The sequence below is a fragment of the Sander lucioperca genome, chromosome 16, assembly GCF_008315115.2.
Source record: "Sander lucioperca isolate FBNREF2018 chromosome 16, SLUC_FBN_1.2, whole genome shotgun sequence".
NCBI classification, from domain to species: domain Eukaryota; kingdom Metazoa; phylum Chordata; class Actinopteri; order Perciformes; family Percidae; genus Sander; species Sander lucioperca.
The window spans coordinates 10,306,477-10,323,606 of NC_050188.1; the positions used below are offsets into that span (position 1 = coordinate 10,306,477).

At 41.7% G+C, this 17,130-nt stretch overlaps 1 protein-coding gene across 3 annotated transcripts in view; it reads left to right on the top strand.

The window, feature by feature from the left end:
• Positions 1–17,130, top strand: part of csmd2 (CUB and Sushi multiple domains 2) — a 264,554-nt gene that overhangs the window by 68,352 nt on the left and 179,072 nt on the right. For all 3 annotated transcript variants that reach the window (XM_031323067.2, XM_035992965.1, XM_035992966.1), the window contains exons 4-5: positions 9,956–10,150; positions 14,082–14,289. In XM_031323067.2, the coding sequence (XP_031178927.1) occupies positions 9,956–10,150; positions 14,082–14,289 (403 nt within the window). The remainder of the gene's footprint in view (positions 1–9,955; positions 10,151–14,081; positions 14,290–17,130) is intronic.

Here is a 17,130-nt window from a genome sequence, read left to right on the forward strand (position 1 = left end):
TCTGGTCAGATTGCCATGAATTTTTGGTATGAATATTTATTTTCCTAGGATGAATGTGAATGTTCTTGTTGACCCTGGCCTTTCCTTAAGCATCAATTGTGCAAAAACCTCCAAATAATAAACAAATATGTTCACAAAAAAAAAAAAAAAGGTAACACAGTCTTGAAAATTAACTATGGATGGTTTGATTCATTTTTTTATTTCCAATACTAATTTCCAAGATGATACAAAGCACTGATTATTATTATTATAATTATGAATACCAATTCCCTTTTTTCCTCAAATCTGAAATATATAAACCTCACTGCGTAGAGCTCCATGTAATGTAACTGGCATGCAGCTACACATAACTCCTGTGCTATGATTGGAGAAGTCTATACATCAACATTCTGTAACACATTTAAATGATCTTGTTCTACGTTATTACCTAGCAACGCTGTTTTACTGAAATTGTTTTGTCTTGGATATGGTGTTTAACAGACTATGTTTCATCTATTTGTTATTGTATTGTATATGACTGTTTGCAATGTACATTGTAAGGCAGAATCTACTGCATTGTTGCATCAGCAAGACACACTGCAGTAGTACAGTATCTTGAACCATCAGCTGTAAATAATAATAAATAGACAGCTATCAAGCAAACCCATGCAGTTTGCATTCACATGTAATCTTCTTGATTTTGGATAAATGTGTCTGGTGCACCTGTGTATTTGAGCATGCAGGTGTGACCACAAGATTTCTGTGAGTTTTGTTTAAAAGAGTAATGTCAGTGGAGAGATAAGCCTGAAAAGCCAAGGGGATTTAAATGGTTCAAGCCAGACAGACTCCAGGCTCTACACAGATGTGTTGATCTCTCTTCTCAGCCCCCCCAGCCCTGGATTTCTCATCTGTCTCCTGGCTTTCCTTCTCATGCTCCCCAATCCCTTTTAGTTTAGTCTCATATATAGTGAATGGCTACTGAATGACACATTATTCCATTTTGCAGACATTGTCGGTAGCCATCAATCCTTTATGAGCTCTTTTGTACACCTCTGCGCCTACCACACAGCAACTGGCCCTTTTACTGCACCTGCTGTGTGTGTGTGTGTGTGTGTGTGTGTGTGTGTGTGTGTGTGTGTGTGTGTGTGTGTGTGTGCGTGTATGTGTGTGTGTGTGTGTGTGTGTGTGTGTGTGTGTGTGTGTGTGTGTGTGCGTGTGCGTGCGTGAGAAATTAGGATATCTAAAGTTCCTTCCAGTCTGTATTTCAATGCATTTGTGTGTGTAAGGAGGTTTAAACCTTCATTCTCACTCCAGAATTTCTCTTGTCGTCAAGTTAGAGAAACTTAATGCGCAGCTAACCTCAAAATCAGACAGGAATTTTCAAAGCAGGATCTCTAACCCCAAACTATTCAGGCAGCGACCCGCAGTGCCACATGCAGTGCAACAGTGGGCTGAGTGTGTTTCCATCCCCTTAAAATCTGAGTTTAGAAAATACGTATTACAGGAAAGTAGTGCTTCAGAGAACACAAAACAGTAATTAATTTTTAACTTGTGATAAAATATGATAAGGCAAATTTAATGCTTGGCATTATTTAGACAGGATTTCAAGTATTGGAGCTCAGGTTTTTATAGTCTCACAAACCGTGCAGTACCGCTCTTATCCTTCCTCCTCTATCTAAAAGGAGTTGTTACCTGAATTGTTTTCTGCCAGAGCTCCTGAAAATAGTGGTCTTTTATGTCACTTAGAGATTAAATGGGTACCGACATGCTGTGACAACGTGTGCTATTTTTAAAACACCAACCTGTTCAATACCTGGTAGTTCTAAGTGTATATTGTAGGTAGATAAGATAAAATCCCATTCTATTTGAAAAAAACGTAACAGTTTCAGTCAGCTTTCTCATGAGAATGATGACAGAAAGCACTGAGAATTGCACCTTGAGTTTGTAACTCTTTTCTTTCAGCATTTAAAGGGGTGATAGAATGATTATATAGGGTATTTCACACTGTTCCTTAAGGTCTCCTAATAGGGTATGTAACATTTGGGCTGAAAATTGCCCGAATGTTTTTTTATTAGGCCCTTAACTACCCTGTGAATATGGCTCTATTTGGAACAAGAGCTTTTCTTCCAAATATGGTATGCTCATGAATATTTAGATGAGCTGCGCGCTGATTGGTTTGAGGGAACCCCATAGAAACACAGTGGAGACGAGATAGCAGGTTTCATATTTCAGACACTGCAAAGTTATACGTTGTTTGTCGGGCTATTTCGTTATTAAATTCACTTCTGAGACTTTTTTAAGCGAGAAATCAACTATATAAAGCTCAAATATGGGCCGTTTTACGAAAATTGATGGCTAATTGCAAATTTGGTAAGACGTGTCGGACTTTAGGAGCTCCACACAGTCTGACGAGAAAACGGCAACCTCCATACCCAGTTAAAGTCACCGTTTCTCGGCTACTGGGGCTCTGCGGAGCTGGCTGGCTGCCAGCTGCCGGCATAACTAGGGTATATTTAGTTTGAATTTCGTCACGCCACTTATATAACATCTACTCCAAGGTCTTATAAAGCTAACAATGGTGTCTGATTTCAATTTAATGCATTTTTGTGAACATTAGGGATTTCGTTAGCTGCTACTGTCCCTTCAATCCTATGTGTACAGATTGCGGCTAGCTAGTTAGCTTCACTTTCGGCATAATTAAAGTCTATTTACAGTTTGAATTTCATCACGCCACTTATATAACATCTACCCCAAGGTCTTATAATGCTAACTATGGTGTCCGATTTCAATTTAATGCATTTTTGTGAACGTTAGGGATTTCGTTAGCTGCTACTGTCCCTTCAATCCTATGAATCGCGGTTAGCTGCAGGCCCTGGAGCTCCATCAGGGCCTCGGCATTTTGTAGTCCAGTAACCCAGAACCGGTGACTTTGCGCGGGTATGGAGTGCCGCGGGCTTCCCTTCGTGACGGAGATCCAGCTAGCTCACAGCGAGTCTATGAAGTAGGACACGCCAGGCGGCGAGGCAGCACCAACCGCTGTCACGTAGCCTGCTGAGCTCCTGCTGAACTGCGTAAGACAAACACACAGTTGGACAAAATTTGTAATTAGCCATCAATTTTTGTAAAACGGCCCATATTTGACCTCTACATAGTTGATTTCTCGCATAAAAAAGTCTCAGAAGTGAATTTAGTAATTAAATAGCGGACCTCTGGAGATCTGCGTGACCTAGCTAGATTCAGATTCAGAAGACTAAGCTGACCTCAGGTCAGTGGTGTAGCCTATGCAAATGTTGGGGCGTGACAAAGACTAGGAGTTGGGAGTTGTGTCAAGATACGCAGAAATGGATGTGTGCAATGCAGGTTTCAGAATTCTAAGAAAAATCTGCTTGTTTTATGAGGAGGGAAATGCATTTGTTAGACCTCAAGGATGCACACAGTGCGTTTTGGTGACTAACACTGAATGTAAACATAACTTTTGTTTGATAAAGAAAACTTCACAGTGAGCATTTAACTGACAGAAGTGTTACATATATTGAATGGCTCTTTGATAGCTTTCCCCTCTTTTTTTAATGCACATAATATACCTACACACTCACATGCACACACTAAACCGGCGGATGCTATCTATTTCTTGGGTCTAAAGGAGAGTAGATTTCTGCATAGCTCAGCCTCTCTAACCAGAAGTGATTGCCAGCTTTAGTCCAGCCCATGTGTAGGGAACAGGAGGCATTGATTGAATTGCTGCTTGACAAAGCTGAAACTGCTTATTGAGCTAATGCACCTGTGTTATGGGATCGATCTCGCAATGTCACTTCCAAATGCATGGCAGGAAGATGTGAGAAAGGGAAGGGGGGAGCAGGGACAAACCGTAGCTGCTGTTGCAGCTTAAATTTAGCCAGCCCAAACCCCTGACTCCCTGCTCGATCTGTTGGTCGTCACGATGTAGCGGCGGGGAGGACTAGCTAGCTAATTCTTGTCTCATTTGTGGTTTGATGAACAGAGAGAGAGTGGGGAAAAGGGGATGAAACAAACCAAATGTCTCGGGTTTTCTACATGTTTTTCACCGTTTGGGGTTCGACTGGCGCTCTTTTAATTACGTCATCTTGTTGTGCACTTTTCTTCTGCAGTGGTATAATTGTTTTCTGACTGGAGAATTGGCGCCACCTGCTGCTTATCACGCTCGATGCCGTTTTAAGTCCCCAACGTCTCCTTTCAGGCAGCGCTGCGACCGTTGACTTCAAGGCACCTAACCCTAACCTTAACCCTAACCCGAACCATAACCATTGCCTAATCCTAGTCCCATTCACATCTTCTTTTGCGGTACATTTGGATGGAAACCTGACTAACTGTGATCATCTCGTCTTTTGTGTTTCCTGCTTTCTTATGCTGGAAACTAATTTAGGGCCAGGTGCTGCAGAATGTAGCTCCTTCCTATTGATGACAATGCTGTTTCTCAGAACATCCTTGCAACTGTTTATTCCTTACCATCTGTCTACAGTATCTGGATCTTTTTCTCCATCGCTGTCTCTCTTTCTCTTTCCTTTTAGCTGTCGCTCTCGCTCTCGCTCTCTCTCTTTCTCTCTCTCTCTCTCTCTCTCTCTCTCTCTCTCTCTGTCTCTATCTGTCTCTGTCTCTCTGTCTCTCTGTCTCTCTCTCTTTTACTTCAGAATATGAGTCAATCTTAATTGCTACCCCTTCCTCATTTTTTTCCCTTATTTAAACAAAGATGGAACGTTGAAGAAAAATACATAGGACAAAAGAAAAAAACGCCTAGTAATGTTGATGATGAAGTCGTGTGAGACAAAAGAAATTAGAAAAAAAAGAACCATTTTCGTTTCTACATGCATTTTATTCTGCACCTCCATTTCGCACATACACTGTCAATGCATCTTCTGCAGCTTTTGTAATACATGGCAGACATAGTGATTACTGTATTGAGACAGGTTTGTCTCTCTAACAATGTCATCTCCACATGTTTTTTTCTGTATCTCACACACCTTCTCTTCTTTTCTTTAATTCTCCTCTTTCGTGCCCTTTCCCTAACCTCAGCATATACTTCTGATTTACTTCAGGGACTTGGTTCCTCTTTCAACTAGAGTCTAATAACTTACGAGACACAAAACATAATAATAAATCGGCTATTGAACATAAATCCATTTTTTTCCTATCCTTCTACTATGTCATCGTCTATCATTTGCAACAACTATATAGATATATTAAAAATGTCAAAGATGTCCTCTACAAAGTGCTCAGAAATTCACAATCTCTTTATTTTGTACCATAAGCCTTTTTTAAGGACCATTTTGTGACAAATGTTTTTTTTTTACAGTATGCAGGAGTATATTACTATTCCCCTTTACTGAGAAAGAGAGGATGAAAAATTGAGGAACAGGCTTAAAGACACCCGGGAAGAGAGAGAATCAGTCCTATTAGGGTCGTTAGGGTCATTAAGATGTTTCATACCTCCTTCTTCTCCACTGTCCTTTGTTCTAGTCACCAGGACTAAGATGGTATGACGAGAGATGGGAAGGAATAAAGGAATGTAATCAGGTGATGTAAGGGACGGAAAGTGTGATGGATGGCATGGCCCCTTGCTCTCAGCGAGTATGTGTGTGCACACATGGTTTGTTCGCACTTGAGTGTGTTCATAGGCTTCTACTGTAGAAAGGGATGCATTGATGGACGAGGAGCATCCTTTGCCGTTTCAGCAGAGGAAGTGCTTAAAGCATCCGGGCCTCCAGGGATGGGCCATGTCACCGTCTCCCATCCTCGTGACTTATGGACCTGCCATGACAAACACCCAAGGACTGCTGTTGTGGCTTTGGGTGTGGGGAGGGTTGGGATATAATAGCCCACGTGATGACAGAAGGCAGACCCCCTGGAAGAAACCATCTCTCTGTTCTAAAACAGAACGTTTTCCAATAAAGGCTGTAAAGCTTGTAGAATAATTTGTGAAATAATTCTGATTTATGAAAGCATGTGCAAGGGAGGAAATTAATGGAGAGTAATGTGACGTCGTCTCAAAAATATTTAAGATTGTTTTCTAATTATTTCTCTCAAGCTCCTCCTTGGTGTGTGTGTGTGTGTGTGTGTGTTTGTTTTTCTTCCTCTCCATCTTCCTTTTCATATTTTCTCTCTGTTTAGGATTTAGCCTGCAGCAGGAAGAAATGGAATAGATTGTGATAAATTAGATTAAAGCACACAGTGCAAAGAAAGGGATGGTTGTTTTTTTATACACCGCTGCCTTGGTTTCCTTATTTTGGCTATATAAATACTCAGCTCTCAGTGCTTCTCCAGCGTTGTTATACGTAAAGAGAGACATTACCTTTGCATGAATTTTTATTTTTGTCTTCTACAAAATTCTACCACCATCAAGTCATTTTGGAGGGGAAATAATTGTCGGAACAAAGCGGGGGAAAAAACAACTTCATTTTCAGGGGGGATTGTGCACAATGTGTGTCGCTACCTCCATGCACTATATCAAATACTGTCAATATTTTCTATTCTTGATGTTTGTTGGTGACTGATAAATTTACATTGTGGCAATAAAGAGAGTATGGATTCTAAGGCAAGTTTAAAAAAAAGTATTTGCCACTTCAGTGCTCCAGGCATAGCCCTGTTCTGGGGTTTGGCACTTTTAGACTTAATTTACTGCCCAAACTAATAATCTGAAATGGAGAGAGTGATGAGAAAAACACACACACACACACACACACACACAGTGTGTGCATGCTATTGGCATACAAATCTACACTCTGACAGTGCTGTGCCCTCAGTCAGTTCTAATGCAGTGACATCAGTCATCATGTTCATCTCTTCCTCTCCTTTTTCCTCTGTCAGGATGTCTTATACACACATACCTTTTCCCTGTCGTTCTCCCAGCCTCGCATACATCTCTTTTTCACACGTTTGTCTTCTTCAGTTTTTTCCCTACCTCAAAAATAGGTCATTCTCACGGCGGACATTTTGACTTGTCATAGCAGGAAAAGCACCGGTTTAACTAATAACACGTCTCTGTTCCATTTAGGCGTGCCAGTAATCCATGCCAGTAAGCCAGCATGTACAAAGTACAATATCAGGGCTCCGGCACTGGCACAAGTTAAAACGTCTGCTGTGAGAAAGTTATCTATTCTTTTACTTAACTCCAACCTTCTATCCACGCTGGCGCTCTTTCCTTTCAGTCTCTAAAATGTTGCTCAGACTCAAACTTTTGTGACAGACGAGCTTTGTTGATCCAGCCATACGTGGTCACAACCAAACTGGGTAGGGGGGAGCAGTTACCTCCATGCCACCAGGGCCCCTGTGGCCATGGTGCAGCACTGAAGCCTGAATCCCAGTGGCTAATATGCTAATCAAAAAGAGTCCTTGTGTATATATATATATATATATGCTAATATGGTAGTGATGGAGGGGAAGCTGTAATAAGATGGCCTTGGCTGCTCAAAATAAAGGCTATGGCACAGTGGAGCCTGAAAATGACAAGTTAGTCTGTCATCAGAATATAGGATTAGCCCAGAGGGAGAGTAAGTACTAACCAGGTACTTTAAAAGATAAATCAGCATTTTTAGGGCAGAATCCTTGATGTCTAAGCAGGTGTTCTACCTTCAGCCGATGATGGAAAACACCTGCTGTAAAATCACTGATTGGGATGTAGCTAGAAGTACAACATGAAGCTGCAGTCTTCTGCCCTAAGTGAGTCACTGCTGATTTTACCCTTTAAGAACCTATTTAGAAAAGTAGGGAAATGTTGTGCGTGACAACCAGGATTTGGCTATGTTTTGCTGTTGGCCAACAATGCTGATACTGAATTTCTGGATTGAAGCTACTTTATGCTTATTTTTAGGTTTGAAATCCATGCAAGCTAGCATTGAATTGGCTTCGCCAATTAGGAAATTTATGACACATTTTTAATTAAAAATGTATTTAAGGGAAGAAATTATTAAATGCAGACTGCAAATCTTTTATGGCGAGAATTAATGCAAGTTCATTATCCCCAAAATCCCTCTACTCACACAAACACAAACTTACATGTTTTTAATTTACATTCTAAATAACTAAACAAACTATAAATACTGGGTGATACAAACATTTTCTGACATTCAAATAAATTTGTATAAAGCCAGTCAATAATGCTGTTTTTCAAAATATGGGGACTGCTTATACTTAGCTTGTAAAGTGGACGATAGCGGGCCGCAGCAGCAGGAGGCGGTGACAAAAATCCGCTGTCAAGTCGGACAGTTTCCAGCCGATTCTAGCAGCCTTCAGGCTGAACAGGAAGTCACAGAAACACTGTGGTCCGATTCCGATTTAATAAAATGTTATCAGACCCATATATCAGCTTGTACACAGTCTCCAGTTGTTTTAATTATGACAAAGTAGCTCTCAAAATACACACACATAACCTAAATCATGCACTTGGAGGTCATGTTTGTTGTCTGATGGTGGACTGGACACAAACTGTTTGCAGTCTATTTATTTACCAGCCAGTTAATTCCAAAGCTCAATCCCTGTAGAATGCATAACATGATTGATTTATCTTTGTTAGACCTCGCTGTAAGGTAGTTTTAGCTTACCGGGCTAGAAAAGGGGGAAATATGACATGCTAACAAAAACGTTTTTTTTTTTTTTTTTTTTTATTTAAAATCTCTCATCAAAGCACTTTGTGTATGGCATTTACAAAAATATAAATACAGAAAGTTTATCGGTGTTTTTTGCCCCCAACGGCACTAGGATTAGGCACTGGTTATGGTTAGGGTTAGGGTTAGGTGCCTTGAAGTCAACGATCACAGTGCTGCCTGGAAGGAGCCGTTGGGGGCAAAAAACACCATCGAGCATACAGAAAGGACTAATTGTGAAGAAGACTGCAAGCATTTTAATTAGACATGTATTAGACAATACTTAGACATATAATTAGGGGCTAGTTTTCTTGTTGTGATAAACATTTAGCTGTGCAACCAAAATAAACAAATTACCTTTGAAATATTATGATCTTTTGTAATACATTCTGGAGCTGGAGACATCCCGTAGGGTAGAAAAGAAAGCATTGAGTGTGATGTTGAGGTGCCAGTAAGCTGTGTTGCTGTATATAAGCCATTCTGTCCTCTCCGGAGTTCAGCCCAGCCCCCGTGGAGAGACTGAGTTTCATCCAAAGTCCAGCACATGCTCTGGCCAGCTCTCCCAGTCACACACTCCCAATCCCACACGTGTGTGTGTGTGTGTGTGTGTGTGTGTGTGTGTGTGTGTAATGCATGTTTGGTCATGGCAGTTTTATTCATACTCTGAGTAGTTATTGTATAAGATGCAGTAAGAACAAAACCATCCACCTACAACAGACCTATATAGTATTTTTAGCCAATATACGTCATGGAAGCTACAATCACACGTCTTTTACTGCAAGACTAAAGGAAGAGGATCAAGAGCAAGAGATTGGCTAAACTTCCTTTGAACTCAATTTGCATAATAACACACAATTAGACAAGGTTCTGTCAATACTGCGCTCACTTATTTGCATGCAAGTACATGATTGGACAACCCGTGATGGTCAACGTGGCATCCATGAGTGACTGAGTGAATATGGTTATCTAAAGCACTTTAGGGAGAAAAAAAATGAAAATGTAAATCTACTTAACTGGATATACAGTGTTTAAAAAACTACTTTAACTAACTGTGGTTTTCCATAACCTCGTCTAGTTTGTGGCACTGTATCACCACTTCTGCTACTACACTGAACTGTCTGTGCAGCCAGGAACATATTTTATTAGTGTTTTTTTGAAGTAAGCCATTGCTGGGTTAGATATGTCGTATGTTGTCATGAACAGATGGCTGTGTATGTGTGTATGTGTGTGTGTATGTCTCATTGATTGTCAACAGACTCTTCCTGTATTTTCCCCTGATTTTCTGGCTCTTGTTAGTACTAACATGATGCAGTGCCACATACTGCCTCATTAACTGTCCATTCTCTCCCCTGTCTCTCCAGCTCTGCCCAGCTACACTTGTGGTAATCCTGGACAGCTACTCAATGGCCACCAGCAGGGGTCCACGTTCAACATTGGGGACAAAATCCGCTACAGCTGCAGCCCGGGCTATGTGCTGGAGGGTCACACCACCCTGTCCTGCCTTGCCACTTCAGCGGGTACTGCTGCCTGGGATTTCCCCCTTCCCTACTGCAGAGGTATGTAGGAGGGGCAGTGGAAAACTGTCTGTCACAACACTTCTTTTGTCCTCAAAATAAATGTTTTAATCGCATCTAATTTAAGAGGCTTTGTAGGATACTGTATATGTATGAGGACTCAGCTCAGAGATATGCCACAGGGAATCAAATTGAGTAAATATTTAATAAAATGACAAATGTTATTTAAAATTAGATAAATAACAAAGATAACACATTTGGTCAAATCAAGGTTATTTTAGCATCAACTGTAAAGATGGATTAAGTCTGGGTAATGTCAACTAACAATGGAATGCCTGGACCAAGTGTCCTCATGAACATGCAGAAAGGTAAAGACTTGCACAACTGAAACATGAAACATAATATTTATTATCCGTTAACAACCTGAAAAACCTAAAAAAAAATCATAGTATTGTAGCCCTGCGCTGCCCAGCTTTTTTTTTTCATTTTAACCTATAGACCGACATGCGTAACTGGTCAAAAATGTTCTCGGTGGTCTACAGTTAACGGTTAACTGTAGACATTCCTAATTTGCACGTCTCCACATGACCTGACAAGGTTTTCTGTGCTTATGCTGATATCTTATTTACCATGACAGGACCTCATGTGTTAGCTCCCAGTCAGGTGCTTGTGCCAGTTGTCCTTCCCTCACAGTTAGCAAGCACCCCTGCGGCAGGGACACCTGCCAGTGTGTGTTGTCTGACCCAACATGACACAGTTCTTGAAAACGGTTCACTGTAGGCAAATGTGATGCTATTGAACATCATTTTGCAGGATTTTTGCTTTGTATAAAAAGTGAGTTCTCACATAATTGAAGATGCATTTCAAATGTCACAGTTTGCATGTCCATGTATGTGCATTTGCTGTGGCCATGTGTCAGTGTGCCTGCTGAGCAGAGCGCTGAGACACTTTGCCATCTGCAACCAGGCTGGGAGTCAGGAAGCCCACATAGGAGCACGCATGGCTGCACCATGCGCCAGCACAGTCCCAACCCACCCAATCACATGCCGACACATACACATGCCTGTATTCCACATTTAAATGTGAAATGAATGTGTGCATTGTTTTTCACAATTTCTGACATTTAATGTAAGACACTGTTAAGAAATTGTCTCCCTTCCCTCTGTCTTATCTCCATAATTCACTAACAATTTGCTGTTCAGATCTAAACTAAGCTTTTTCATTCTCCTTCTCCATGCCCACCCAGGCAAAAAGAAAGAATTGCTAAGCACTAAAGGATGTGATTATGCCAGAAATTACACACCAACAAGTTTAGAAACTGGCAATTTCCCCTGTGATTAATTGAGGTCTCCCAGTGCTACATAAAAGTCAACGTGTTACCTGAGTGCTCCTTTATAATGCATAAGTGTATTGTTAATGTCACTCCAATTATAGAGCCTGCCCATATGTGTAAAAGCAGAACTGACTTTGGGAGTGGGCAGGAATATTTTGGCACGGTCACCATTCTGGACTCAGGAGAGGGCAAACGTGCCAGTTCTGTCAGGCCATAGATGATAGCCAGCCATTGATGGCACAGATAATGTTTTACATGCCCTGTCTTATGCTCATCAATTTGTTCTCTTAGCTATAAACTAAAACACAATCACTTGTCATGAATATACTGAATATACTAAATGATTTAACATCACACTTTTATTCAGTTTCTGACATTTTCTCCTAACCCCTAAGCATATCTTTCCAGAAAAAGGCTTACTTCTGAAAAGTTCTAAATGTCACCGCTTATAACTACAGCATCACACGCAAATCTATTTATGTTTGGTTTGTGCACATGCTTTATTCTACCTATTACAAAAGCACTCTGATTATTAGTGGTATTGTGTCACATTTAGATGTCCCATTTAAAATTCCAGATATAGTTTTCAAGCTTTAGCTGTGTACATGTTTGGTGTATATAAACATGCATTTTGATGCCATGAATGTTTTTTATAGTTTGCATGCATTGCCCATGCTTCCCCATATCTTGGTTACCATGACACTCAGAGGAATCATAGCAGCTCCTTACACTTTATGGAAAACCATGACATCCTAAGTGACAGCCAGAAAATATGTACTGTTCAACCATGGGAAGCATCCTGGCATCTACAATTTACTGAGGAGAAAATGTAATATGTTTCTGCACACCTCACATATTGAAGTGTTCAACAGTTTTTTGGTTTCATGCGGTCCATGGTATAGCCATTTAGTTTTCCATTCTCGTAGAGCGTTTGCATCGGTCAGTTGCAGCCACAAAATGTAGCGAGCGACAGAAAGAGTCAAGGTAAACGGGAGAGTTTGCATTCAGTCTTTCCTTCAAGTGTGAAGAAACTGTCTTCTGTGGAATATCAATGCATTTCCTCATCCTTTCTTCTCTCTACATTCTACTTCCTGTCACTCCCACTGCAACAATCACCTGTCACCCCTCTCGCCATCTCTGTCTTTCCTCATTGTCCACCCTCCCTCTGCGCTTTCCTCTCGCCCATCCTCGCTTGTCACCTGTCATCCTCTTCATCCCCTTCTTCTCTCCCTTCTGTCGTGGTTTCCCTCCTATTCAAGTTCACACCTCACAAGTTTCCGCTCGTCCGTACACTCGCTTGCCCTCCCTTAGGGGGGTTGCCCTGGTGACAGGTGGGATGGATGATAGACAGGGCCTGGCGCCTCTGAGCACCTCCTCCCCTCTTTGAACGCCACACACACACAACTAGCTGGCCGCCCACTAACGAATCCCACACCACCCTGGAACAGAGGCGGACCCATAGACACACACATAGTTTCAGGAACGATAACAGTGTGGAAGTGTCATTCAAAACGTCTTGTGATGTGTCCCCTCTGTTCACCAGTGCATTCTGTACTGTAGTGATGTATGCACACACACATGATATTTTAAAGTCTTTATTTCCACAAATTCCGCACAGGAGTTGCAGTTTAGATACTGGTTGATGCTGTATTGTACAAAGCCGTGATGAACATATCAGAAGCTGAACAGGGGAATTATCCTGGCAACACATTATATGCATGCTTTATTGTTTAAAGCAGTCTTGAGGATGGCAAGAGTTACTTTGGTTAACACAAATCTGAATTAATCTGAATTTAATCACTCCCCCCTACGTTGCATTAGGTTGCATCACACACTTTACCATGCTTCGTGCTGTTGGTAAAAGCACTCTTGGGCATTTTGAAATCCTATGACTGGTGTCTCTCTGGCCTATGGCAAAAATTGCAGACAATGTGCTATAACTCGTTGCACGTTTTCATGCGCCTGAATTTGAAAATATGCACTTTCACTTGTGGCAAAAAGATTATTTGTGGCCAGACAAAATGTATAAATAAAACTTTTTTTAGAAATTAAAAAGCACACAAGGTTCCTGGCAAATCTTCACCCACAAAGTTACCATTAGGTTTTGTCCTATGTGACATAGTTTGGAAGACTTCTCTTGCTAAAGCATTACGTCTGCGTCATCAGTATTCTCAGTCATCAGCATATCTGCCATCTTGATATGTTCTCAAAGCAGTATAGCAGCTTTATAGTAATTGAGCTTAATAGATATCTGTCCAATAAGGTTATTCATTTTGACATTTTATACTTATATACTATGCTATTACTATTATGGGTCTTTTGTACAGTGTGTGAGAATGTCTCATCTTTAAAAGAGTGTTCATAAAATCAATGTTGTCTTATCGTCGGGCCACTATGGTACTGATCTTGAAGAAGCTTGCAATAGCCAGTTAGAATTTTAATATGACTGCTTATGGGTCAAACCTGACCTTTAGCTGCAGTTTGGGCTCATTAGCCTTTGACCACCTTGCATCTCCTACTGTTTCCATTTGTCTGTGCACCTTCAATTATATCTGCACCACAGGTATGTGATTATCTTTGTAAATGTTTCCCTCTTTTACTAAGCTTTTCAGCACTTTCTTTCCCCTGTGCTCCCTGCAGCTGATGATGGGTGTGGCGGAACACTGCGGGGCCAGAGTGGGGTGATCACCACTCCCAATTACCCAGCTGAGTACAACAACAATGCTGACTGCACCTGGACCGTGCTGGCCGAGCCAGGAGACACCATTGCCTTGGTTTTCTCTGACTTTCAGCTGGAGGACGACTATGACCTGCTGGAGGTCAGCGGCACTGAGGGCTCTTCACAGTGGTGAGTAGTCAACCTCCAGCAATTTGTCTGGAGAGTGAGCTGAGTTAGGGACAGGAAGGGAAGGGGAGTCCACTGGTGCACCACCTGCCCACAGGCACTTTTGGAGATGAAGGAATGAGCTGGTTGGAAGTGGATGGCTGTTGGGTAGGTCCAGTAGAATTTAGCCAGCTTAAAGTGACTGTATTTGGATACGTAGCTGTCTGCGATGTCTCCGGGGAATAGCAGAGGAACAGGAATCGATTCAACGTCAGGGTAATCAAATATCAAGAGCTTCTGGTAGTATCTTTGAAATGAAAATAATAAATAGAGAGATAAAGTATTTATTTGATATCTAGTTCACAGCTTTTTACCCGTAGTGTATCATGTGGTCTGTTGTTTTAAAGTGTACTTTCAACAGTCAATCTTTGTCACACACCCTCACTCATTCCCTCAATTAGTCAGTCTCCCGGAAACACACATGCTCAGCTCTAATGATGAAGAGGTAGGATATCCTGGTGTCAGTGTGGGTCTCTCACCATCTGTGGCAGCTCCTCCTCTCTCTGACAACTCTCTCAGCTCAGGAAGTAATTAGTGAGCTCGATTACCACCGCCAGCCGTATAGTGTTGTTTCACCCACACTCACACACACAGTTGAGTCCATATGGGCACAAATGGACATGTGCACATAAGTATCCACACTTTCTGCCAGACTTCATTTATTTGTGCTGGCACTCTGAGAACTCGTGCAAATAGATGTACTTTTTCACACTCTCTCTGCCACTTTGTCCCTTCCTCACTCACAAGGCTAATGTTAGCATACAACATATACTGTACATGGGTTGAGTACAGGTTGATGGATGCACCTATTATAAAATCCACTGCACTTTCTTTGTCTTCAGTGAAATATAAAAATGCAGGTTTAGTTTCAGGAGCATGTAGGAGACAGGCAGTTTGGATAAACAAGAGAAGACCGAGGAGACTTTGAAGTTACAGCCACAGGCAGTTGGCAGGACGGGACAAGGGGTAGCATTGGCTGAGCTATTAGACACTTGAAACACACAGACACACACAGAGAACGACAGAGGTATAGACTGTTGATAGAGGAAAAAGAGAAGTCATCTTAGAGTGAGATGGCCCCTGAAAACTTACACACCCAGTGGTTAACAAAACACAGCAAAAACACTTCACAAGAAGTATCTGATTGACTCTGAGCGGTCTTAAAACTGAGAATTGTGCCTTGTAGCCTGATATTAAAGTCTCTTTGAATCTCTTCTTGGCCAACTGAGAGTTGATCACTTCCCAGACTCCCACAGACTACAGCCTGACTATGCATTGCACATTTTACGATGTAATCAGCTTCTTGTCTCAGACTTTGATTTGCTCTCTGTTTTCGTGTGGGGCGCCCAAATCTCTACTGAGTTTGTCATCTTTGTGGCGGGGGCGTCTATGGTGGTGCACCATGGTGGTCTTAAAGAGCAAGGGAAACCAATTGGAAGAAAGTGACTAGAAAAGACGGAGAAGGGATATTGGCAAGCGATGCAGAGTGCAAGTCACAGTTGATCATGCACATTGCAAGGAAAAGCCAGCACAGGGGGCAGAGGACACGGTGCAGACATGCTGCCGTGCTTCTATTGTTACATTTTTTGTCTGGTCACGCTGGCTTGGGTTTGAGTGTTGACTTCGAAAGTGCTGTTTTCAACACAATAACTTTATCTCTGAGGAGTCTTAAGTAGTTTTAATTTACAAAATAATAATTTTAGAGTTAGCAGGAAGGAGTAAGGGCAGACAAAGTGGGTGACATGGTCAAGCAGTAAGAATCAGCAGACACCATTGGAGAGAAGTGAAAAGGAGGGCAGGTCCTTTGGAGGACAGGATGGGCGTGGAAGTGAGAAACTAGATAGATGAGTGGAGGGCAAACAACATCCCAGCTGGTGGCCAGTTAGATAGGTCAAGTGGAGTACTGTGATGGTGAAGACCTAAAGCCCACATCCTCTCAGTGAGCTTGCCACTCTGTGGGACTTGGTGATTGTGCTCTCTCACACCATATAATTAGACTGCTCTGTGATTTAATCACACTGGTTTATACAGGGATAAGTTACTGTTAAGTTTAATGTGCTGTTTGTTTATTTTTTTATTTCTGCTGTTAACTGTGAATTAGGGTTTACAATCATATTTCAAGGGTAATATCTCTTATCTGAAGTTAGAAGGCACAAATAAAATTATTTCATAGCTGTAGAGCGTGAATAGTGTTGGCATACTACCATCCCACTGGCTACTTAATTCAAACTGCAGAGTTTTAGGAGCAGTATTGATTGATACCTGACGGACAGGTTGAGTGGTCCTGTAGATGAAGAGAAGCCAGGGATCAGGGTCAAAACCATGCTTCCCCGATCAATCCTCAACAGCTCAAATGAAAGCAGCTCAAGTTTGCATGCTCCGTGTTCTCTTCTTTGTGTGTCTGTGTGTGGGTTTTGAAAGGAAGAGAATGAGCCAGAATAAACAACATCAATCACCATCAAGAACACCACCCCTTTGCATATGTGAATCTGATCTTGTTCACTTACATTCTTGTTTACCGTAACATCCACTGCTTTGATTGGCGGCCTTGCAGAGTTAGCATTCTGAAGAGGCAGCAGGAGAAGACAGCCTTGAAAACTGACTTCAGGAGCTGAGATGTGCATGTGGAATGGATTGAATGTGGCAGTGGGAAGGGCTGGTAAAAACGGCAACTGCATTTCCCCTTCCTCTTTGCATTACCCCAACAGGACTTCTTCTGTGTTGCTTGCCCAGGGGAACACATTACTCTGCCATTACACTGTTTGCATCCACATTGATTTTCTTCCCCATCACCATCCACTTTGA